This window comes from Folsomia candida, unplaced genomic scaffold, assembly GCF_002217175.1.
Source record: "Folsomia candida strain VU population unplaced genomic scaffold, ASM221717v1 Fcan01_Sc041, whole genome shotgun sequence".
Taxonomy (NCBI): domain Eukaryota; kingdom Metazoa; phylum Arthropoda; class Collembola; order Entomobryomorpha; family Isotomidae; genus Folsomia; species Folsomia candida.
In genome coordinates this window covers 301890-326250 of record NW_019091233.1, presented here as the reverse complement: position 1 = coordinate 326250, position 24361 = coordinate 301890, and the positions used below count along the sequence as shown (strand labels likewise).

General features: G+C 35.1%; 1 protein-coding gene across 1 annotated transcript; it reads left to right on the top strand.

The window, feature by feature from the left end:
- The first annotated feature begins 10677 nt into the window (after positions 1-10677).
- On the top strand, positions 10678-11578 carry LOC110861408. The gene is made up of 3 exons (XM_022110514.2): positions 10678-11002; positions 11073-11340; positions 11410-11578. Exons 1-3 carry the CDS (start codon positions 10712-10714, stop codon positions 11481-11483), a joined length of 633 nt encoding a protein of 210 aa, XP_021966206.1. The 5' UTR covers positions 10678-10711; the 3' UTR covers positions 11484-11578.
- Positions 11579-24361: the final 12783 nt, after the last annotated feature.

Here is a 24361-nt window from a genome sequence, read left to right as displayed (position 1 = left end):
ATGAACTACATCCATAGTAAGCGTTACGTCAAGGTGGTTCTCTGTATGGCAATGTTCTTTTAAAATAAGATTTTGCAATTATAATGAAACTACGACAGTGAATATTGTTTGACTGAATGACCTATTTTCCTTATCAGTTTCTTTATATGAATTTGAAAGCCCCAGTTTTACCAGGGTGCCCAATTTGTAATATTATTAAAAAATTTAATGAATTGAAAATTAAATTTTTTGTTCTTACCCTAGTATTGCAGTTGAAAAATTAATTAAATATACCGTATTAAACAGACGTAACGAAGGGGTGAAAATGTGTGTTGACTCTGTCCGCCCAGTCCAAGGTCTAAAACCGTCAACATTCAAGTTTGACGCGTGGGTGACCTTTGACCTCGCCAGGTCACGGGGTCATCGGATGTCAAAACCCCCTACGGGGTTGATTTCGTCTTGGGGAGTACCACCGATTTGACACCCCATATGCCAATGTTGTCATTAAAATCGCCATGACCTTTGACTTGGCGCCGTGACCTTGTGACCTACAAGGTCAGTTAACGAACTTGACCTCCGCCCTGACCGTTTATGTTGATTGGCTAAACCAGAACTCAAAAAAGTTGACCAGGTCAAAAGTTAGAGCGCGCCCAGACAGACAGACGGACAGAGTCGATACATAAAGGGGTTTTCACATCTTAATAAAAGATTACCCTGGTACTTGGTCCGTAATTTGCTGGTCTATAAAAAACGATCCAAACGTTTTTTTTTAAATTGTGGAAATCTGCAGAACTTTGCGTGAATTTTGCTTAGTTTTTTTTCTTTAATTAAGAATAATTTAAACGTGAGATATCTTTTGTAATGTGCAACAAGGTTGTTAAACTGGATTTTTTCACTTATTACAACAAAATAGCCTTAAATTTTCAATTTTTAATAAATTTCAATATATACATGCTATTCTTTTTTTTACATATTTCCCAATATTAAGGGTATTCATTCAAGATAGAATTGTTTGCAACGTTCGCAAAAACGAAAGTTCGCATGTTCGCAAAAATTTTGGTTTGAAATTCACCTGCGAACTTGTACATCTCCAGGACTAGTATTTAGCAACATATTGTTCACATACATATATGGAGAATTTTTTAATGGGAAAATTTGTAAATCTCGAAGTTTTGCCTGTTGAACTATTTGTAGGTTCAGATTTGATAAATTTCAGATGCAAAACGTCGGTAACCAAGGCAGTGGCCGCGGAAGATGATTTTTACCGTGGGGACATACTTATCCAGAAAAAAGTCGAAAAAAGTGCAATAAAATAACCTTAGCTAGAAAAAAACCTGTAATTGTCAGATTACAATAAATACTATCCCTGCTTAACCATATAAAAAAATTCTCTTAGCTAACAAGGAAACCTTACACTGTAAATAATATCTTTAGGTGCGAAGAAAACAAGTCCAACTGATAGATAAAATAATCCGATTTTATTCACCGAGCTGCGACCGGTTTCGCCGTAGATTACAGCTTCTTCAGGCTAAGAAATCATACAAAATTGACTAAATAAATTATATGATAAGGTGAAATTAAATTTCCAAATAATTTTGAACATAAGTTATTATGAATATAAAAATATAAAAGTAATTATGAATGTAAAAGTACATACATATGTACGCCATTACAATAAATGTTTCTTTGTTGTTTGAAATAGTTTGGTCTAGCTCAAAGTTATAAATATGTATAATTACCTGCCAAGTGATATTCGTCTGATTTTATTTTTAAATTCACTAACATTTGAGTTTTCTTGGCAAATTATTTATTTATTTGTATGTTACGCCTCGAGTTGAGTTCAGAGTCTGAACAGTATCAGTCTGAACTTCAGACGGATACTGTTTTCCTATTTTACGCTGCTGGCTGTATACCTTTTTAGTTGGGTAGTTTTTTTGTAAGATATAATTAGATTAAGGTTTTTTATTATCTGCTTGTATTTTACATTTTGACCTTTTATTGCTTCACTTACGATAAAATCTATATATAATTTCTTGAAACCATACATATACTTATAAAACGGCATTACAGCGAAAATTTTGTCATGTATCTCCTTTTCATTTACAGCGATATTCTTATACTTACTTAACACAATAGGTTTATTGTTCTAAATGTTTTATTACAAGTGGGGTTTTGGGCTTGAGAATATCATATCTGTTAATCTCATTTATTTTCATTTTACATTTATGCAGTACATTAAAGGGGTATCCTCGTTTTGTAAATTTTTCGAACAAATAATCAATTTCTTTTTTAGTATTTTAAGTGTTGTAAAGAATTTGCCAACAATAAGCACAAGAATTATTTCACAGAAATTCTAATCATTTATTCAACCAATGATAAATTTTGCACAAATAATTACTCCCGAATTTCACTTATGGACATAAATTTTTAAACCACTGATAGATCAAAACTTTTGTAAAAATTCACTACCTAATAACTAAAACTCATTAACCAGATAAACTATTAGAATAATTATTTTAAAATCTATACATCCTCTCACTCTAAAATTCTATGAGTTAGCGTGGTGTCAAGATCTGTCAAAGAGTCAAAAAGTCTTTTCGGATGAAGGGATATCCGAAATGCCCGGAGTCTTGCAGTACCTCCAATTTAGGAATAAAACGACGGTGGAAATCACACCGTACTTGAAAAGAAACAAGTTATGGAGCAAAGAGGTCTCCAAGAACTGTCCAGTTCTGTGGTCCAACAGTCCTTTTTATACCTCCTTTCCTGCATTACGTACATATTATGTAACCAAACATATCTACTAAATACAGTATTGAATGCTGAGATTTCCTCCTCAGGTAATAATCACTGAGAGAGTGAGACTCAAAAAGGGTCTCATTTCCAGGAACTGCACTAAAAGCAAAAGTCAAGTACAAGAGATTGTATCTTTTGAGACAAATTTGTGTGTCTTTATCTGTACTTATACCTACATACATATAGTCTTCTACATACCTACATCTCAGGCTTATATCTCACGTAACCTAATATAACACTCAGGATCAGAACATATCTTTTTTATACGTAATCCTTGACAATAAGGTAAAGATTCAGTGAGAGCTTTTAGGTGGTTGGATTCATAATGTAAAAAACGTATAATGTAAACAAAAGTATATGACTCTACCAAAGTGCTAATGATAAGTTGTCCCTTGTGGTAATGGCTTGGTAATAAAGTTTTACCATCATGGTAACGAATTTTTACTACCTGGTAAAATATTATTACCAAATTGATTGCCGAGAAATCATTACCTGCGTGACTTTACCGGATTATTAAGAGTGTAGGTACTGCCCACTCTCGAGTTCCTTTCGGATAGTATTAATTGACCGATAATTTAGTGTAACTTAAATTTTGTCGTAGAACATCCGGAGCAAATTCGCGCTTTTACAAAATATTTGGCAGAAAGCCCACGAAACGTGCAATTTTTCTAGTGCTACTAACATATCCTATAGCCTTGGGATCAACTAAATAAAGTTTATATAGAATATGGATAAATTATATACCAGTGGGTCTGTAATTTCATACTGATCTTGATCTACATATATGTAAATGATGCAAAAACTAGGCAATTTATTTCCAAATTGCTAAAATCTGAAAATCTTCAAAAATTTAAATCTTTTTATTTTATTCAAAATTCAAACTTAATTTAAAAATTTAACGCTTTTCATGATCTGCAAAAAAAAGGTTTTAGAAACGATAAAAATTTTCTTATTGCAAAAAAATTCGCCTAAATTTCCAGAAATTGGAATTCATCACGCTTCTTGGCTAAATTTACCTATACAGAACTATTTTAAAAAAATTTCTACATTGTGTGCTTTAATTTTTGCAAATTGTTTGAAAACTTATATTGTCAGTTTTTCGCATACCTAATAAGGCTCGACGCACAACCAATGGGTCTGGTTAAAAAGCCTAAAATCTTGCAAAAAATTTGGTTAATATACAAAATAGCAAACGCAAATGTCTAAAATTTTTCACAATTTTCAAAAATTAACAAAGCAAACAGATAGTAAGTACGTGTTGGTAATTTTGTCGTTTTCTCATGAAAAAATATAGTTTCCAATTCCTGCAAATTTTCTCGAATTTAAAAATCGGAAATCTGTATAACTTTGTTTAAAATGTTTTTTGCATTGCAGGAAAAACGTTAAATGTTTAAATTTGGTTTAAACTTCAAATCCAACGGCAATTTTGCAACTTTACAGATTTTGGCAATTTGACAAAAAAACTTTTCAAGTATTTGCATCCAATTTTCGTAAAATCTGGATAAGCATCAAATTACAGACATGCCTTAATATTTTATAATTGTATTATATAATTGGTCCATATTCTGCCAACTCCATTTCATCATTCTGAAGGCTATAAGACTATGTAAGACTATCCCGAAGGAAATCGAGAGTTTACAGTAGTTAAGGTTCCCATTCGTTAGTCCACAGATTTTTTCTCTGAATTTGGTATGGAAACCAAACTCATTTTACACCATGCAGGTGGGGAATAAATTCTGTCATGCATAATTGCACTTAGGAAAATCTGTATTTCTACCAAATCGAGAGATGCGGCACGGTTACATAAACTATTGTGTCTAATTTGTGTCCTGGTTGATCTCCTTAAATTAGAAAAATTTCTCTCCAAGGTTGCAGATGAAGCTGGAACAATTAAAATTAATGAATTGAATGACTACTTGTTTAGGGTTAAACTTCATTAAGCTTGGTCAGATTGTGTTTTTGGCTGTGGAATTGTTTGGCGAAGTAATATCTAAAAAATTACATTTGTCTCAAGCTAAAGTCTTCGGGAATGGTATCTTTATTGTCCTTAATTGGTAAAATTATTCATTCTAGTTTTTCTTAGCACACAATTCCAAGTTGCTATAATTTGCTATTCATTTTCGATATGACTAAAATAAAAGCGATCACATTAATCTCAACTCCATAAATAAAAAATATCATCATTTATCCGCATTTTTAACATACCAGAATATAGACATTTTATGCATAAGTGAATCGAGACTAAAGCCACATAATATTTTGAGAGGTATACCAGGTTATTCTATTTTTCGCAAAGATGCGACATCCACGCAAGAAAGGGGGGTAGCAATTATTGCTAAATCTTCTTTCAAAATTAAATATCGAAGTCCCAATCATTGCATCACCCCTTCGTCGAACATTGAACTGCTGTGTATAAATGTGCAAATAAATTTCAGCAAATCATTTATTGCCGGATGCGTGTATCGGCATCCTGATTACTCGGCGGCAACGTTATACAATGTCAATTTGTTTTTTAGTGATTTTTTCACTCATTTATCCACATTAAATAAAAACTTTTATATATTTGGAGATTTTAATTTACGTGACGAAAAATACAGATCCCCTTTAATAAGCATTTTAAAAAACTTATCGCTTGTTCAACAAATTGACGAGCCCACTCGTGGGTCAAATATTCTTGATTTAATTATTATAAATAATGTTGACACAGTGCATAGTAAATATGTATATAACCCTCATTTATCTGACCATTCTTACATTCAGTGCTGTATAAAAAAGTGCCCCATCGTCGTAAGTAAAAAATGCTTGACTTTTCGGAACTACAAAAAAATAAATGCTCAAAATATAATAGCGGATCTAAATAGTCTCAATATAAGCCTTACTGACTCAAGAACTGCAACCACTGCATTAGTTCTAAAAATTTTATCAACAATAGACAGGTTTGCCCCTATTATAAATAAAACTGTCTGTGTATACCCTTCTCAGAAATACGTGTCAAGTGCAACAAAAGACTTGATAAAACAAAGAGACCTTCTCTACAAAGTGCACCGAATCAACCCAAACCAACAGAGCTACAAGGAGTTAAACCAACTAAAGAAAAAGGTTGATTCTGCTATCTACATGGACACAAAATTAGAATTCTCAAGAAAGGTCGAGTCTCTGCATCTTTGGGGTGCACTGCATAAACTTTACCCATTACTCGAGCCAACTCCAGTTATCAAAATAAGCCCTGATGACATCAACAAGTTCTTTGTGGCAGTGTCAACTAGAGTGGAGTCAACCTTGTTGCCAGACCTTCCTGTGAAACCGAACTTTCCCTGGGACAATGCCATGAAGAAATTCCAATTCAAAGAATTGACCGTGACTGACATGGAAAAGTGCTGGAGAAGGATGAAAAATAGGACTTCAGCTTCGTGTGACACCCTGGGTCTATGCAACAAAATGTTAAATATTTGTATGCTATCTGTCAATTTCAGAATTCAGCTTACAAAATTGCTGAACCTATTCATTACATCCAATCACCTTCCATCAATACTGAAGTTGTCCAAAGTCATCCCCATTCCCAAAACCAAGAAAGTTACCTCGCCGAATGACCTCAGGCCAATTTCAATTCAACCCGTCCTCGCTAAATTACTCGGAAAATGTATGTTTGATCAACTATATGCTTATCTTGAATCCAACAAAAATGTTATCTGAATTCCAATTTGGATTCCGAAAATTCCACTCTACCTCGCATGCACTTATTGCTAGAACCGATTTTATTTATGAGTCCCTTAATAATGATCTAGTATGTATTTTGGTTAGTTTGGATTTAAAGAAGGCTTTTGATTTAACCTGCAAAGATGTCCTTATACAGTAAGCAAAAGAATAGATCGTACCTTTGCGTATTTTTAATTGCGATATGATCCCGTACAGTTAGAGATTTGAAACTTGGCACACAATTGTATTAACTCATTGGCGACTAATTCCGCGTCGCCGATTTTTAAGGTCACCGACAGGTCAAAGGTCAAAAGTTTTTTGGCACTTCAAAATGAGAGGCGAAATTTGAAACTCCCTGGATAATTTTTTTTGGAGTTTCCAATATTTTTTATAGGATGCGCCAAGGCCTTACGAAGAAAATGAGCTATCATACGACCGTGTACGATTTTTTTGACGCCCACAGGAATTTTTCGCCAAAAAAGTTTTTAGGGTCTAAAATCGTGACCGCGCCGAAATTCAAATAATTGAAATATACAAAAGCATACACACATCATTTATATGCGTTTTTATATTTCAATTATTTTAATTTCGGCGCGGTCACGATTTTAGACCCTAAAAACTTTTTTGGCGAAAAATTCCTGTGGGCGTCAAAAAAATCTTACACGGTCGTATGATAGCTCATTTTCTTCGTAAGGCCTTGGCGCATCCTATAAAAAATATTGGAAACTCCAAAAAAAATTATCCAGGGAGTTTCAAATTTCGCCTCTCATTTTGAAGTGCCAAAAAAATTTTGACCTTTGACCTGTCGGTGACCTTAAAAATCGGCGACGCGGAATTAGTCGCCAATGAGTTAATACAATTGTGTGCCAAGTTTCAAATCTCTAACTGTACGGGATCATATCGCAATTAAAAATACGCAAAGGTACGATCTATTCTTTTGCTTACTGTACATAAACTTAAATGGTATGGTGTAAACTCGAAATTAATTGAATCATTTTTAAGTGAAAGAAAGCAACATGTATGCGTTGGTTGTAAAAATACAGCTATATCTTCGACATTATCAACAAATTTGGGAGTTCCACAAGGCCTATGTTTAAGTTGTCTCTTATTTTTAATTATGATGAATGATTTACCTTATCAAATACAGAACTGTCTTAGTATATTATTTGCTGATGATAGTGGCGTGATAATTTCTGGAAAAATTGATGTAATTTCAATGGTAATCAATAAATTAGAAAGCGATTTAATCCGTATTTCTAATTGGATGCATGCAAACCGACAACAGCTTAATGTTGATAAAAGTGTTGTAATGGTAATTAGCAATAAGAAGTACAAACACTCATTGGAAGGAATTAATGTCAAAATCAATGGCTCTTTATTAAAAAGGGTAAATTCAATCAAAATTCTTGGTGTAGTAATTGATGATGAGCTTAATTTTGATGAGCAGTGCAAAATTGTGTCTAGAAAATGTTTCAGCTCTCTTTGGACACTTCGTCCTCTTAAATACATTTTAAGTCAAAAGCAAAAGATAATTGTTGTTCAAGCACTAGTTCACTCACTCTTTACGTATGGATGTGTTGTATGGTTAATTGGTAAGAAAAACATTAACTGTGTTGAGAAAATCATTCGTGCATGTGCAAGGTTTATCTCGTGTAAATTTAAATATGATTCCATTTCAGATGACATTAATGAGTATGGATGGCTGTGTGCTAAAAATATTGTAAATTTTGAAGTATCCAAATTGTCATATAAAATTTTAAATGAATGTTCCCCTACCTATTTCAATAGATATTTAAATATCCAAAATGTTGCTACCATATGTACTAGAAGAGGTATGTATGCGAATCCACTTTTAAATGCTAAAACTGCAAATGGTAAGAAATCTTTTCGATACAGAGCAACTAAAGTGTGGTCAACCTTTCCTGAACATATAACTTCTAATATTACGAAAACTAGCTTTACGATGTTCAAGAAACAAATCAAATGTTATTTACTACAAAAGCAAATCACAAATAGAATGGTTGAAATATTTGCAATGATTGATGATTATGAATTTGAGAATATATTAAATGTAAACTAATGTAATTTTTGCCTTAAGATGTAACGTCCTGCCTAGCAGGGTATCTTATTGTATTAATAAATCTAAATCTAAATCTATGGAGAAGTTATTCTGTTAAAAGTTACAAACTGTAAATTTCCAACCTTTTTTGAAACTTGAAAAAATCAACATAGCAAACAATTTAGAAATATGCGATAAAAGAGCAGAATGGTCATTTGATCTTATTTTCATGAAAGTGTGAATTAAAATTTTTGAAATTACCGCTAAGTTTGTTGCAAGAATAAAAAGAATGGGGGTATTCAGTTCGCAAGGTTAGCAGCGTCCGCAAAAAAATAAAGTTCGCAAAATATTTTGGCTGGAAAATTCATTTGCGAACTTGCGCATGTCCAAGGCTAGTTTTTAGTTCGCAAAATATTGTTCACTCATATGCAGAATTTTTCAATGGAAAAATTCCATAAATCCTCATTGGTTACCGAAGTTTTGCCTTTTGAATTTTTTAAAAATTTTTATTTCAGCATTAGAGAAAATTTTACGAACTTTTTCATTTGAGTAAGAATTATTCGATTCAATAACCTGACCCGCCACTAATTTTGGAATTTGATGTATTGTAAAATGTTACCATAGTCAGTGTGTGATGATTAAACGAAATTTTTGGCGGGGGAATTACCCTGGGGGGCCATACAGAGATATAATATGGAATTCACTAGGATGCAGATTTCTCAAGAACGGGTGGATGGAAGTGTTAGATTTTTTTGCGTTGGGACCTATATTCCAATACCTCGACCCCTTTGAAGTGTTTTTCCGAAATTCGAATTATGAAGTCCGGAAACAAAGAAAATGAATCGATGAAATCGAAATAATAATTTCTCAGAATTTACGAATTTTCGATATTGCTTTCCAAACTAAATTTCAAAATTAGTGGCGGATCTCGTTGTTGAATCGAATAATTCTTACTCTTTTGCGAAGTGTCTTCACTTCGTTGCTTCGCAAAATTCGCAATTTCGAAAAAATTATGTTACGACGTGAACTAGTGAACTCGTAATGAATACCCTCAATATCTAAGAAACCTCTTTTTACGCTTTATAAAAGAAGTGGACCTTTTAAATTTTGTTTGAGTTGAAAAAACGAAAATTTAGAAGACTTTCCAGATTTTCACGATTTCCAAAATAAAAGCGGCAAATCACTGTTTGCATATTCATAATTAGAATGAAATTACGGGAAGCTAAGTTTACTTCTTAACGTTTTATCATTCGAACGGCAGTGTTAAGTTCAAAAAAGCGTAGGACAAGTTACACATTTTACTACAAATAATTCGCCAAATAATTCCCTAAAACGTGATTTTTGGACAACATGTTCTATGTCATAGTTTCTATATCAGTTTTTGATTTTTGAAAATGTAAACTGCAAGGAAAAAAACTACATAAAAATTTGGGTGTGGAAGAAAAACTGCATGGAAAGCCAACAAAAAACGGGAAAATTCGACCTTAATCTCGAGAAATAAGATAATCGCTTGTTATTAATACATAAGTTCACATTTGTACTTTTAATTGGTGACCTAATTTTCACTTTTTATTTTTTTAAATTTTATTTCCTTATTTTATTTCATTTAATTTTTTTTATTTTCCGGGCCCTGGGGGGGGGCTCAAGCCCCCCTAGCCCCCCCTTGCCTACGCCACTGTTACTGACCCTATGTGCAGTTCTTGCTAAAGTGCTGGCATCATCTTTCTTGCTTATTGCGTTGTAACGATTTATTTATTTAATTCCAGCAACTTGACTTGTATCACACCCCACTCGACATGATTGACATTAAATTAATTGATTTCCTCACTCTGAAATGATCACACACAAGCACGTCGTAATCTCGTGCTTGTGTATTTTTATAAGTTGAATAACAATGCCGTATATTTAATTTGCAATTGAGAAAATCCCCAAAGAAGATAACAGAGTTATTTTTTGCACACGGATCCATTTATCATTTCACCATATCATTTATTTCTATTTGTGGCAACGTTCATCTGACTCCCCCGTGAACAACGTATGCATATATTTCTTGTTGTAGTGAAAAGTTTAATTAAATTGGACACGTACGTACAACACTTGACAATCCTGTGAGATTAAACCAACTCGATATAAAAGAGCTGTCCGCCTCTGAGGAGAGAATACACATACCGACTTCCAATTATGCGTCTCCTAATAACCGCAGCTATATTGACCCTGTGGGTAGGCTTGGTGCAATCCCACGGCTACCTAAAAGACCCCATCGCCCGGACTTCAATACAACTCCGAGAAGCCGAATTCAACACGCAACAACCCTACTGGTGGGACAATCAAGGGGTTTGGTGCGGAAATGTGAAACAGTCCCCCAACTATGAGACATGTGGGCGTTGCGGGGATGCCCCCGGGGAGACATTGGCTAATCAGAATGGAATCTACGATAAGAAGGTCATCGTAGCAACATACACGGCTGGATCTGTAAGTAGAAAACTTGAACTAGATCGCTTCAGCGTGTCTGACCTGACTCGTGTTCTGCGCCATTATCTAGATAATTGAGGTAAAAAGCGAATACCAGGCCCCGCATGGTGGACAGTACTCTTTGGAACTTTGCCCACAAGAAACTGAAACTGACAATTGCTTCGTCCCTTTGACAATTTTGGGAGGGACGGATCAAGTCTTGAATAACACCATGTGTGTTACAAACGAATACGAAGAGCTCACTGCCCGAGTTCAACTTCCCCAAGGGGTTAGATGCGAAAGGTGCACGGTAAGATGGACCTACAGGACTTATTACAATTCAGATCCTTGGGACCCAGGTATGAAATTTCGCAACACTTTGCTATATGTATGAAAACGATGTTTCTAAAAACACTTATTTTCTTTAGCCTGGGAAATATGCTGGCTTAATCCTGCTCCGACACAAATCTTTAGAAATTGTGCCGACGTGAGGATTATTTAAAGATAAATTTGTTCTTGACATTGGTTTATTGTTGAAATTTCAAAATGTAGTAAATAAAATATTGATGCAAATAAATTCAAATGTATCTGTAATTAGATGTACTCGTATCAAGCAGTCCGCGCAAGTAGATATATATGTACTGTGTTTCAGTACCCTCACACATTCTATTATAACGGTACAATGTCGTTTTTGGACATTCCTTCAAATTGAAGTGCCGCCAGGTCACATTAGAATTACACGCCGCGACGTTTTTGTATAATTGCAAAACTCGATTTGCTAGTCCTTCACTTTCACACGGATTATTTTTCAATTTTGCAATTGTTATACAAAAAGTTTTATACGTCCTTCTTCCCCGTAACAAGGGCTTTAAAAATTAGTAAAAATAAACACCAATGTCAAACTATCCGAGGAGTAAATTCAAAGCGCAGTGCCAGTTATAGCCGTATAAACAATGCAAAGGGCTCCCTCGAACTTTACTCCCACTTAGTTAAGTTTAAGTTAAGGGTAGCCAGTCACTTAGACTTAAATCATATAAACAGTGCATTCTCTACTTAACCTCCACTAAGTTTAGGTTAAGTGTGCACCACCACTTAACTTACACTTCAGTCAGCTGCTCAATAAAGGTAAACAAAGTGTACCGTAGTTTTGCTGCAATTAATTTATAAAATTTCCGACACCGAAACTTCTCTCTGTCAACAAAATGTCAAGAGTCGCTCCAAATCGTACTCTTATGACGAGGTCACGGTTTTGACCAACCTGGTGAACAAATATAAGGACATTACTGAATCAAAACTGATTTTATGTCCGTTGATAGAAAGAAGAAAGTCTGGTCATCGATTGGGTTAGAATTTGTGATCACGGAGGAAGCAACATGGCTGCTGAACAATTACCAAACAAATGGGAGAGCATTGCAATGTACTACATTTTTTCATATTACATAAATGGATTTACGATTAAAAATTGATCAGCGCCCACAGAAAAGCAGTTCGCAAGACAGGAGGGGAAACAATGCCGCAATCCTTATTGACCGAGAACGTTGCTGCGATACTCCCAGGTCAAATGACTAGTCTGGATAATGAGTTTGATTGTGACGGTTATGCTCAAAACGTCAGGGACAATGATTGTAAGCAATAAAATGAGTAGGAAGCTTGTAAAATGGTGACGAAGACAGTAATTTATAACATAATTATTTTATTTTAGTATAAACTGATATCAATGACTTTCACCCAGACCTCAACATCGTCATTTATTAGCGCATAAAGTTGAAAGCGAGTCAAAACTTTTAATGCTGCTCACCTTAACAAATAAAACTTTTGCAAAATTATTGAAGAACAAGCAAAGAGGAGACGAACTGATCCCAGAACAAATCTGCATAATAGTTTATGATTTAAATAATTTACTAAAAGCACCCATTATTCTGCAAACTGCAATAATTACTTAATTAGTTGAATTATAAAAATTTATCGAATTTAAAAAATTCACTCACCCAACACCAAAACATCTAAGTTACTTTAATTTATTTAGAACTACTCCAAAAACCTTACCGGATTTAAACTTACTCAATAAGAACAAATTATTTTAAAAATTGTGCCACATGGCATTCATATCACTCTCGTAACCTCTGCAAAATAAAATTCAGCTTAAACTAACAAAGTTTACGACAGTTACGTTGTTTACAACGGTGACGTGAATACCCCTATTACAAATTTTGTACAATATAAAAATTAATTTACTAAACCCAAAACTCCAAAACTTTGTCCATCTTTTCCATACTCATTCAAGTAGCGCTTTAAAACCAGATTTTTTTAAAATCTTACAACTTTACACAATCATACATACATTTATTATTTCGTATACTTCTATGTCCAACATAACAACATAATATAATTCGGTTAATTATCGAGTCGTTACTGTACGGAGTTACTAATGCTTCACCATACTTGTGAGAAATTGTTGCAAAATCTGAACAAGTATTTCCAGTTAATTCAAATAAATCACTCTCCGATGAGGAAATTTACGAAGAGCGGTGACAAACTGAATTTCCTAGAAATTATTGTTACCATTCAGCAACAATTTCTATCCAGCGGGGTAGAGCATTATACATAGTAACTCTGCAAGGGGGGTAAATTTTTTTGAGTCCTTAATTTTGGTTACACTCAAAATAATTTTATTACGAATTGTTACCATGCGGAGTGACTTTGATGCTCTACCGCGCTTGGTTAAAATTTGTGACAGAATGGTAACAAGAATTTCCACTAAATTCAAATTCGTTACTGCTCGGTTTCAATTTTCTTACTGGAAAAGTGTAGGTTCTGGTTTAACCTGATAGGTCAGAGTCTTAAAGCCCAATAATAGTACTTCCTGTTTTATTTAAAACACACACAAGATTACTATTACACTGGGTGTACTCATGTCAAAATTTTATGTCGCATGGTACACAATTTTGCCAAAAATTTATTTTTTTTAATTGTGAAAAAAAAACGAAAAATTTGCAAAGCTTCGTAAACCCATTTTCTATGGGAAACTTTGCGAAATTTCGCAAGCTTCGAAAGTTACATATGTTGAGATGCGATGTATGCGACGGTGACGTGAGTACGCCCAATATTTCACACTACTTATTGATCTTATTTTCATGTAAAATTAATTAATTCTTGCCTAGTTTTACAAACGGAGTCGAAATATTTCAGAATTTGTTAATAATAAATTTTGTAATTTTTTTTACCCACACAAAATTTGGAATTACGAATTACAAAAAAATTGTAAATTAAGTCCACCAAATTTCAATACAGTGGACTCATTTTTATTTAATGGAAAACGAACATTATATCCTAAATATTTGTTAACATTGTAAAAAATTTGATATCTAAAAATCATTTAAAATTTCAACCTCTCTCTACCAATAAATCTCACATGGTTCATTTTCGTCCCATTTTTCCCCTTTACGATTTCATTTGTGGTTTTGTAACTCTTATTACGGAGAAAATGACAGGTTTGGTCTCTCCGTCGTGAGACCAAACCTGTCTCACGACGCCTTATTAAAGGACATGACCTAAATTGACTCTGATGATGGTTAGTCTGTTGTTGTTGTGTGCCGTGCCATATAAAGAACCATATGAAAGCTAAATGATTAAACAAATTAAGGTTATGCATTATTAATGAAAACTGTAAACTGAATTTTAAACGTTTAATCATGTTTTCATGATGGGCATAATGAAACAAGTCAAAAATCATGGTGAGTTTGCCAACAATAAAATGCAATTCATGTAAAGAATTATAATGGTAGTAGTAGTAGTAGTAGTAGTAGTAGAATTTATATATACAGGGTAAGGTTTCCTTCATGAAGGAAAGTGCATCCTTCTTTACGTGGTCAGGCAATGCAGAAATGCTGTCAAAGAGTTTGGTTGCGTCAATGTCGGAGGCGGTAGCAGAGGAGTGGGAAGGAGTAGTAATAGTTGATGCATTATTATTATTATTAGCACTGGCGTTTGTTGTAGTAGTAGTATAAAAGTTGGTTGTTTTCGTCGCCGCACCACCAGCTGTCACCACCGCCGTCATTGTGGAAGGCTCCTATTAGAATGGATTTTTTTTTTAAATTAATCTTTTTTGCAAGAAATTGTGTGTATTAACCTCACCATTTGACTGGCAAAGGGAGCGTACATAAATCACGTGATCGATTTTGGGACAATTTTTACCCCCTCCCCCCCCTTGGTGATCAATGGTGATAAACTCATTACCCCCCCCCCCACCGTCACGTGATAGGAGAACACACGGCTTATATCTGGAATAATATTACCATTCTGGAGTTTTTAGCCCAGATACCTTACTGATTTGCAACCTTATTATATCTTTTTTTTAAAGATTACAATTTTTAGGTATTTCAGTGAAAGAGAAAATTGTTGATATTGAAATTTTAAACATCGTTCTTCAAGTAAAAATTATCTATGTTAGAAATTTTTGGTTAAGTTTGTTAATTAAAATCCATTCTGACCAAATATGATTTTTAATTTTTGAAATTAGGCCATAATTGCAAAACTTCGAACGTTTTAAAATGCACGAAATCAGGGTAATTTTAATTTTGGTTTGAACAATTCAAAATTAGTCTGGTCGAAATCAGTGATATCCAGATCAAGTCTACGCGTTGTAAATAATTTGTATTTATTCTCGCACATAGATTAGCGGCTCTATATGTCGTCTATATATCGGCGGCGAACCTTCAAGTACATTTTGAGCCAAAATGAGAATGTTGTGAAACGTAAATTTTTGGATATTAATCATGTTCAAAAAATTAAACAACACTCTAAATAATTGTAAGAATTGTATCGAGTAATTTTTAAAAATTCAACTTTTCAAAGACTTTTAACTTTAAAAATTTAAGGCTGTTTGCATTTTCAAATTTTGAAATTCTAGAAATTCTGGACGTCTGATTTAAAATTTAAAATCTTCATAGTTTTTGGAAATGTGTTTTATAATTTCGGGGATTTTCCTTTGCTGACCTATACAACACGTATCGAAACTTCCCGGGCTTCTTTAAAAATTTATTTTATTTTTTTACTGACTGTTTCAAAATCCTCGAACCGTTCGGTTGTGAACCAAATGGGCCAGGGTACTACCTGGTGGCAGCGGTTTTCCCTTCGGGTTTTCCCGGTCTGTGTCGCAACCGTTTGGGCGAATAATTATTCTCAATATGACGATTTATTTAAAATTTATGACTATTTATTTTAAATCTATGACTATCATTAAGGTGTAAATATTCTTATTAACTTATTAGCTATAATGTTCCGGTATATAAATATTCATGTAGCGATATGGGCTGCGGCCATCGTTTGAAGAAATAAAATTGAATTGAATTGAATTGAATAATTTCGGGGATTTTGGGCAACTATGTTTATTTAGTTCTATCTGAGGTGAGCTGGATCGACTTTTTTCAAAATCCGTATGGCTCAGAAGTTTCCAAGCATACTGAGAACGATTCATTAACTTTTGAACGACTTCAAACCTTTAATACGTCTTGAACGGCTTGGAGTGCAGGTCTCTGACATGTTCTATGTGAGAGCCCTTTTCTAGGACGACAAGACGGCATCGGCGATTCCAACTATTGTACATTGATTTTACCAGGGCGACGTCGACTTTGCACCACTCGTCTTGTAGAACTTTTCAAACTCCCAAAAAATTTCGAGGGCGACGGAGAAAAATTTTTTCTTTTTAGATATCCGAAGCCAAAAAAATCCATCGGACTTGCATCAGGAGATTTAATAGATATTTCCCTATTCTGAATAATTGTAATCCCGAGTCTTGCTTTAAAATCCTTGGCGTAGTCTTGGGTCAAACGTGCGGTATGCGAGGACGCGGCGTCATGATGAACTATCACCTTCTTTGTGTCCTTACCGTACAGTTTTGGAACGTGGATCTCCAGAAGTGGTTTTAATACGAAGTCAATATAGTACTTAGCAGTGACCTTCACTTTTTGAGGAACTTTGATAAGTGGGAGGGTCCCTCGACCAGATAATGCACCAACCACCATGAACTTCTTAGAAAAGTTCTCTGCGTGCGGAATGGCCAACCTTCGGGAATTTTTTTCGTCGTTGGTAGTGTAGTACACTTTACGTTGACCATTGGTGTCTTGTAGAGAAAATAGTGCTTCGTCCAATGACACTAGATACTCACTATTTTTATTTGTCAGATAATTAGCATAAAAGTTTTTGCAGGTCTGGCGACGATTTTTTTATTTTTCTTTGACAGCTGATGAACTCGTACTTTTCTTCGTTTTTTCTTCCCTAAAATTTTAATTGCTCGATGCACACTAGCCTGTGACACTTTGACTCTACGTTACAATTCTCTTTGGGGAAGTGGATTGTCCTTGGAGGTCAGTAGGTCAATTTTTTTAAACACAGTCCGCGTTAGCACTTTTTTGTATCGTCTTTGAGGTGATGGCAATCGTCCTTGACTAAGAGCTTCTCGTCCATAACCTTTATTTTTCAGTACATTATGTATTGTCCCTTTCGAAACTTGTCGTCCTTGATTTTTGAAGTACTTAATTATAGCTGTATACGAATAATCAAGTTTGGAAAGTGTTTTTATGACACCCTCTTCCTCTGGGGTCAGTCGGTGGGCCATTTTTGAAACAAGAGAGCTGATTTTTTGCTCACTCCACGTCAATGGACAGGTGTCAATATGTCCAAAATTTGGAACCGAAACTCCGACCCGTTTCGGAGTTACTTAAGATTGAAGTCGTTCAAAAGTTAATGAGTCGTTCTCAGTACTAAAAAATTATATCCCCCTTGCACATAATGTATTGAAAAGTTTTTGTTATTGTGCTGCCGGTACGGATTTTGTCAGACAATGTTCCTCAAACCAAACCCTTACGCCTAATGTTAACTCGGGATTTACCACTACTTTTGCCGTCACTTTTCCATTTTACTTTTGTTTTGCAAATATTAACTCCAACGGCACAGCTAAAGTAAAACTTTGGCTTTGCCATAGATTTTACTTTTCCATTTGGGGTATTTTGACTCAACTTTCACTTTCACTTTACCGTTACTTTTATGTTACTTTTAAAAGTACATTGCGATTCTACTTTTAAGGCAAATTGAAAGTAATGTACACTAATTTTTGAAAAAAATGGTTTCATTTTGCTGTTTTATTGAAAATTAAAATGATGTAATGCAATAAATATGATTTTTGCTATCTATAAATTATACTTTAAATATTTGTAGCCGTATTCAGGTCTAATTCAGAATCACCTCGAAGTTCTCGTATTAGAAATAAGGCGTCCAAAATTGGAAGGTTTACAAAAAACTGATTCTCGGTTATTACGGTTTTTCAAAATTTTGGTAAAACCTGTTTTCGAGTCTGTGCAAAAACAGTTTTAGTGCAAATTTGAAAATTTAGTACAAAATTGAAACTAAATATAAACTAGGGAATAAAGTATTTATAACAAGCAATTCGTATCCAAATAATATGATAGAAATCTTAAATCGATAACCCGCTTTCGAGTGCGTAAAATTTTAAAAACCGGTTATCGTGAAAATTCTAAAACCGGCTTTCGCTTAAATCGAAAATCGGTTTTTGACCGGTTTTACAAAATCGGAATAAACGATTTTGCAATCCAAAATTTGGATACCGAAATTTGAAACAATTCCACCTCAATAGTTCGATATTTAGAATTATAGTTCTAACGTACGCACCTTTCGTTGATGTCAATTTCGATATTGTTTGTAAATTGGTCGAAAGATGGTCAGTTTTAATTTATTCTTCCACATGGTAATACAAAAAATAAATTTGCTAAAAAAGTGAGATCACTTTTGCTATCATTTATAATTTTGTAATTTTAACTTTACCGCAGTATGGAGCAAGTAAAAAGTGACGGCAAGGTGAAAGTAGTGGTTTTCACCTGAACTTAAAATTACCGATAGGAAAGTAATAGGAAAGTAAAGTGAAAGTTGATAGTAAAGAGAAAGTAGAAAGCATAAGTTAATATTAGGCGTTATCTTCACGTATGCAAAAAAAACATACATTTCCACGCAATTTTAGGGAGAAAACAAGTCGTTCCAAAATTTAAGATTGCTCGAAGCATGATTATGTTGTGGAGGTACCGGAAGCCAGTAAGGGGCAAAATTCATCCGCAACGACCGACTAACTTACTTTTGGCATTTAAAAAATGGGTCCTTAAATTTAAATTTCGGATTTAAAAAACATTGTTAAAAACCTTGGGGGTGACCCGAGCAGTGTCTAAGAAAAAGTTTGCGATTCGTGAACTTTCGTCTTTTTAAATGTCTTAATCAGAAGATTTTGATGAATAATTCGGCCTATTATTCGTCGGGGGTGCTTCTTTGCCAATCGATTTTGGGTTGATTGATTTTCTTTTGAATTGTCACGGTCAAATTTTGTAACAAGCGTCGCTTTTCGCACCATGTGGGGGGAGGTAATTGGACGACAATGCACGTCGTAGTTCTGTAGCTTGATGCCTTTACCCAATTGAACTCTTTATTCTAATAATAGGGCTTATGGAACGTGTAATTCCTTGACCTTTAGTAACGTCGAATAAATTTGCAGGGTCATTACTGCCGCGCAAACGTATTCCTTGGCATGTAACGCTTTGTGGTCGGTAGAACCCAATAGGACCCAATTTCCAAATTTTCAAATTTAACAATTTAACAAGTTTCGATTGTTTGAAATTCGCGCAACGGTTTCGCGTATATTGGCAAATATCGACTCGGACTATACAAAATTATAACCCTGTAACTTACCATAATTTAATGCTCGTTTCCAATATAATTAATACTTTTTTTCCCGAACACTTCCCCTTGTCATAATGAAATCCAAGTTGACCATAATTAGAAGAGTAAAATCTGTCTCCAGAGGCAGTCGATGGAATTAAACTATAGGCGTATTATATATATCTTTTTAAAACCTTGAACTTGAAAATATATATGTACATACATATTCCATCAAAAATACAAATATACCATAACGCCGACACTTCGTCGGATAATAGTGTTAATGATTCAAAATGAGTATATATACTAATTTAAGATTACTATAGTAATCTTATTCCATGAGTGAGACACCTTTATTCAGGTAAAACGACAAAAATTCTACAAGTTTGGGAAGAAATTGGACAATTTGAGGACAAGAATACTGCCGAGGTTACATATATACAGAGGTTGTACAAATGGAAATACATAATTGCTAAGATTCGAATCAGATGTAGATTCCAATATGAATTACCATTGCAAATTATTAAACTTATTCAGTTCACGGATTCGAATTCTGCTAATCAAAATCAGCAATGAAAATCGTATACTGACAGTAGATATTTGATAGCAATTTAAACCGTTCTCTTAAGGCTTCCTTAAGTTAAGGAACTAAAAATGAGGATAGTACGTTCACTTATAATCGGTCAATGTGCAAATTTGCACATGAATGTCAACCATTCTTGAAGACATACATGTACACATATTGAAGATTGCAATAAATTCAATCTCCAGTGGAGATTCTCCACCAGAGACCAAGTTTCAGGTGAGAAACGCAAGCCAAGAGCACTTGTGGTCGACTTAAAATTGAAAGGTTTGTAAAATATTTTAAAGTTTAATATTTTAAAGCGATGTCCGGGTATATTATTAGTTATGGCAAAATTCAAAGAGGAATAATTATGACGGACAAGGAAGTATTTGATTATGAATAGAAGAAGGATATCTCTAAAAAGTACTTCTTATGGTCGGAAGTAGTATTAAATTATGACCGTTTAAACATTTCCCCAAAAAAATTTCTTGTCACGTGACTTCTGAGGATTACCCCCCCCTGGGTGATATTAGGTGACAAATTCCAGACCCCTCCCCCCCCTTCGATCGATCACGTGATTTATGGACGCTCCCAAAGAGCTGTAAATATTTGACGCAGTTGACAGCAAGTATCCTCCGATGATGATGATTGATGTTGTTGATGTTGTTGTTATTGTTGGGCTCTGTTGTTTGGGAATATAAAAACTTGAATGCCGCTAGATTGGAATACATGGGATCCATTACCGCGAGGGCATGCGGTACATGTGTGGGATTCATTAAGGAAACAAAGCTGGGGCGATGCAGAGAGTAGAACTCGTTTTTCCGACCAGGGGGTTTGAATAATCTTTCAATAAAGTCCCTTGATGTCACAAGTTTAGCAACCCGTCTGTGTGTAATATATGTTGAACTTTTGCAGGGTTTCAGACGGTCAAAATGAAATTTTGTGTGACGTGCTGCTCCATGCTCCAAAATATATATGGCAAATGCTTTCGCTGCACTTGTTACGTGTTCATAATCCCAATTGGTTAATTTGTTTAAAATGTAGCACAAATTCAATATGTTCCCTTCCTTTCTTCCGCCACTGTCAAAGAGGCGAACGTTGATTTCATTGGGTTTCAACCAGTATCTTACGGTGCAATCCTCATAATACGATAGTCTTTCTGTAAATAGTTCATCTGTTGCATTCATTCGGCGGCTTATATGAGATATCAATCCCAGACTCCTGCACAAATTATTGTCATGTCGCCTTTGTGATGTAGATACAGAAATCCCAAAACACATGTATGCTATAATAGCTTCACACGCACACAATGTGTGGAATTTTTCAACAGTCAATAGGTACGAATTTTCACTGCCTCTGTCGTTGAGAATGTTCCAGCATTTTGACACTTCAAGATCCAATGTATGAAAGACAGGATCAATGTACATTTCAATACGACCAGCCAGTTCTGCTAATGGTACCCTCAGGAGCATGTTTCTTTGACCACATCTGTGTCTTTCGTAACTTTCTCGGGCAATTTCTACAGTTTTCTTCATTGTTTCCTCATCGGGGGTTAACGTACTCACGATGAATTCTGTTCTGCATCTTACCCTCGTTTGACGTTTCAGCATATTCACGTTATTCTTCACAATCTCCAACCCTCTCTTTGCACTCTCAAACTCCTTTTTCATAGCAACTGTCAACGGTTTTACGCGAAACATTGACTTCCAGAAAAGTGCGCCAAATATAGGTCTCTTAAATGGAGAGTTTGTAATACGGCGAACATCTTTCAAAGTTGCACTATAAAACTTGCACATTCTTATTGACGGAACATTTTCAGCTTGGTCTTCATCATACACAAAGTAACTATTAGCTGTTGATCCATATCCCATTACACAGTATTCAAATGCTATTTTCTTATTCATTGCTTCTTCAAGTTCCTTGCACCGCCAGAATAGTGCGCTCCCATCTTCTTCTATATCAAATGCAACATGTAGCACAACTTCCACCGCTTTATCCAAATTAAACCTACGTAGCACCCTTTCCATTTCTACCAAACTGCCACATTGCCCCACACCTTGAGTTATAAAGAACACGTCTTCCAACTCTGGAATTGTACTGATCATATTCCTTAGACGAGCCGCCAGCCGTCCACCAAAAATGTGCACATCACTCATTAGGACAATTCTCAGTGATCCTCGTTGAACCATGTGCTCAGAACATCTGTACAATCCACCAGTTTCTGTACCCGCAATATCTAGAAACGGCTCATGCATGGATATCTCCACTCTTTCCAACAGTTCACCATAAGGAAAAGTCCTCGTGTTTCCTAGAACATGTAACCATCTATATTATTAAGTTAGTCTTCTTACAATTCCATATTTCCCACAATTCCATATTTCCATATTTCTCATAATTCCCACAATTCCCATATTTCTCATAATTCCCACAATTCCCATATTTCTCATAATTCTTTAGCCTAGCGTGAGACGGGCTTATAAGCTAGTACTTCAAAACATTCACTCTGAATTTCTAGTTTTTTTTGTTTCCACAATTTTGATTCCACAATTTGCATAAAATATTCTTACCCAAAAATCCTATCAAACACTCCATCTCCTGGAAGGCACCAAATCTTATAGTATAAATACTCCCCTCACATTGCAGAGACTTCACACATTTGAAATACGAGGAACTTCTATTAACAACTTTAAGAGGATAGGGGATGTTGAGGAAACAAGATGGCGAACAAAACTCCAATGTAGAAGCCACGATCACAACGCCGTCAATCCTGATTACAGCTGGAAAAATATCCATTGTATATACTTCACGTTTGGGAGCTCCTTCCAGTTGCACAACTTGATTACGACTGTTTTACGTTGGTAACCCCCAATACATTTAAATACAAAATTATGAATTATGCTGAACAATGGAGCGAGTTTTGCCAATATTAAATAGTATGAATTATGTTAAAAAACCGACCGATTTTACATTATGAATTATGTTGAACAATGGAGCGAATATTGCCAATATTAAATAGTATGAATTATGTTAAAAAACCGACCCAGATTTATATTATGAATTATGCTGAAATACCGACCGTTTTTTAAACACAAATTTCGTCTTCATATCAATTTATTAATTCTCTCAAATCAAACTAACATAACACAAAATATCAATGTATTAAGAGTCCTCTAATATGAAACTACATCACAGAATATATTAATGTATTAAGAGTCCTCTAATATCAAAGAGTAGAAACAAATTTGTTTCGAAAGTTCATTTATATTGACTGGTTTATATTGACTCATTTATATTGTCCCCGACCCCGAAAACATTTTTTTTATAAAATTCATTCATACTAACTGACTACGAATTACTCCGACTCTGATTCTGACTCTACGTCTGAAAATTTGGACCTTTCCCGCCCATCCCCCTGTGCCCCCATCATGTCGTCCTTAACCCCCTCGTCACTACTTTGATCTTCATCCTCACTACTGTCTTCATCCTCACTACTGTCTACATCGTCATCAGACCGTTGCGTCTCTGGGGTTACTGGCCGATTTTCAGCCTCCTTATGTGTCATGTGTGGCGCGGGTGTGGCTGGTAGATCATCCTCGTCCGAAAAATGCGGCTCCGGAGTCGCTGGTGGTGGGTAGTAGTGAGGTGGCTCCTCAAGTTCGTCCTCTGGAACTTGGCCCCTCTCTCCTTCCATTTGTTGCACTAGCGCAGCAACGGCTTCCTCGTCCTCTCTCTGTGCCTTTTCAGCAGCTTCTAATTCTTCCCTTTGCTTTTTCTCCTTTTCGATCCTATGCTTTTCGACTACTGCAGCCCTTTCAGCTTTTTTCTTCTCACTGTCCACCTTGTTCCTCTTCTTAGCGAGCTCGCTCTCCTCATTGTTTTTCTTTTTAACTGGTCGTTTCTTGCTTTCAATTCAGCAGCGGCTTTCTGCGACGTCCCAGCTACAGCTTTCATGGGGTTGGCAGGTGGTGTTCCGACTGCCCGACCTTCCTTGTCGTTCTTGGGCGGAGAAGATGGGCAGATGAATCAATCATCGTGTATCCGGACCGATATATAAAGGTATCAGCAGGGATCTGAAAATAGAGAATTACCTTTTACTA

What these genes read in the sequence shown, in the direction of transcription:
- LOC110861408 (XM_022110514.2), top strand. Translation starts at nt 10,712, where the DNA reads ATGCGTCTCCTAATAACCGCAGCTATATTGACCCTGTGGGTAGGCTTG. An exon ending in CAACATACACGGCTGGATCT is followed by an intron (nt 11,003 to 11,072) that starts GTAAGTAGAAAA and finishes GCCATTATCTAG; the next exon opens with ATAATTGAGGTAAAAAGCGA. An exon ending in TTCAGATCCTTGGGACCCAG is followed by an intron (nt 11,341 to 11,409) that starts GTATGAAATTTC and finishes TATTTTCTTTAG; the next exon opens with CCTGGGAAATATGCTGGCTT.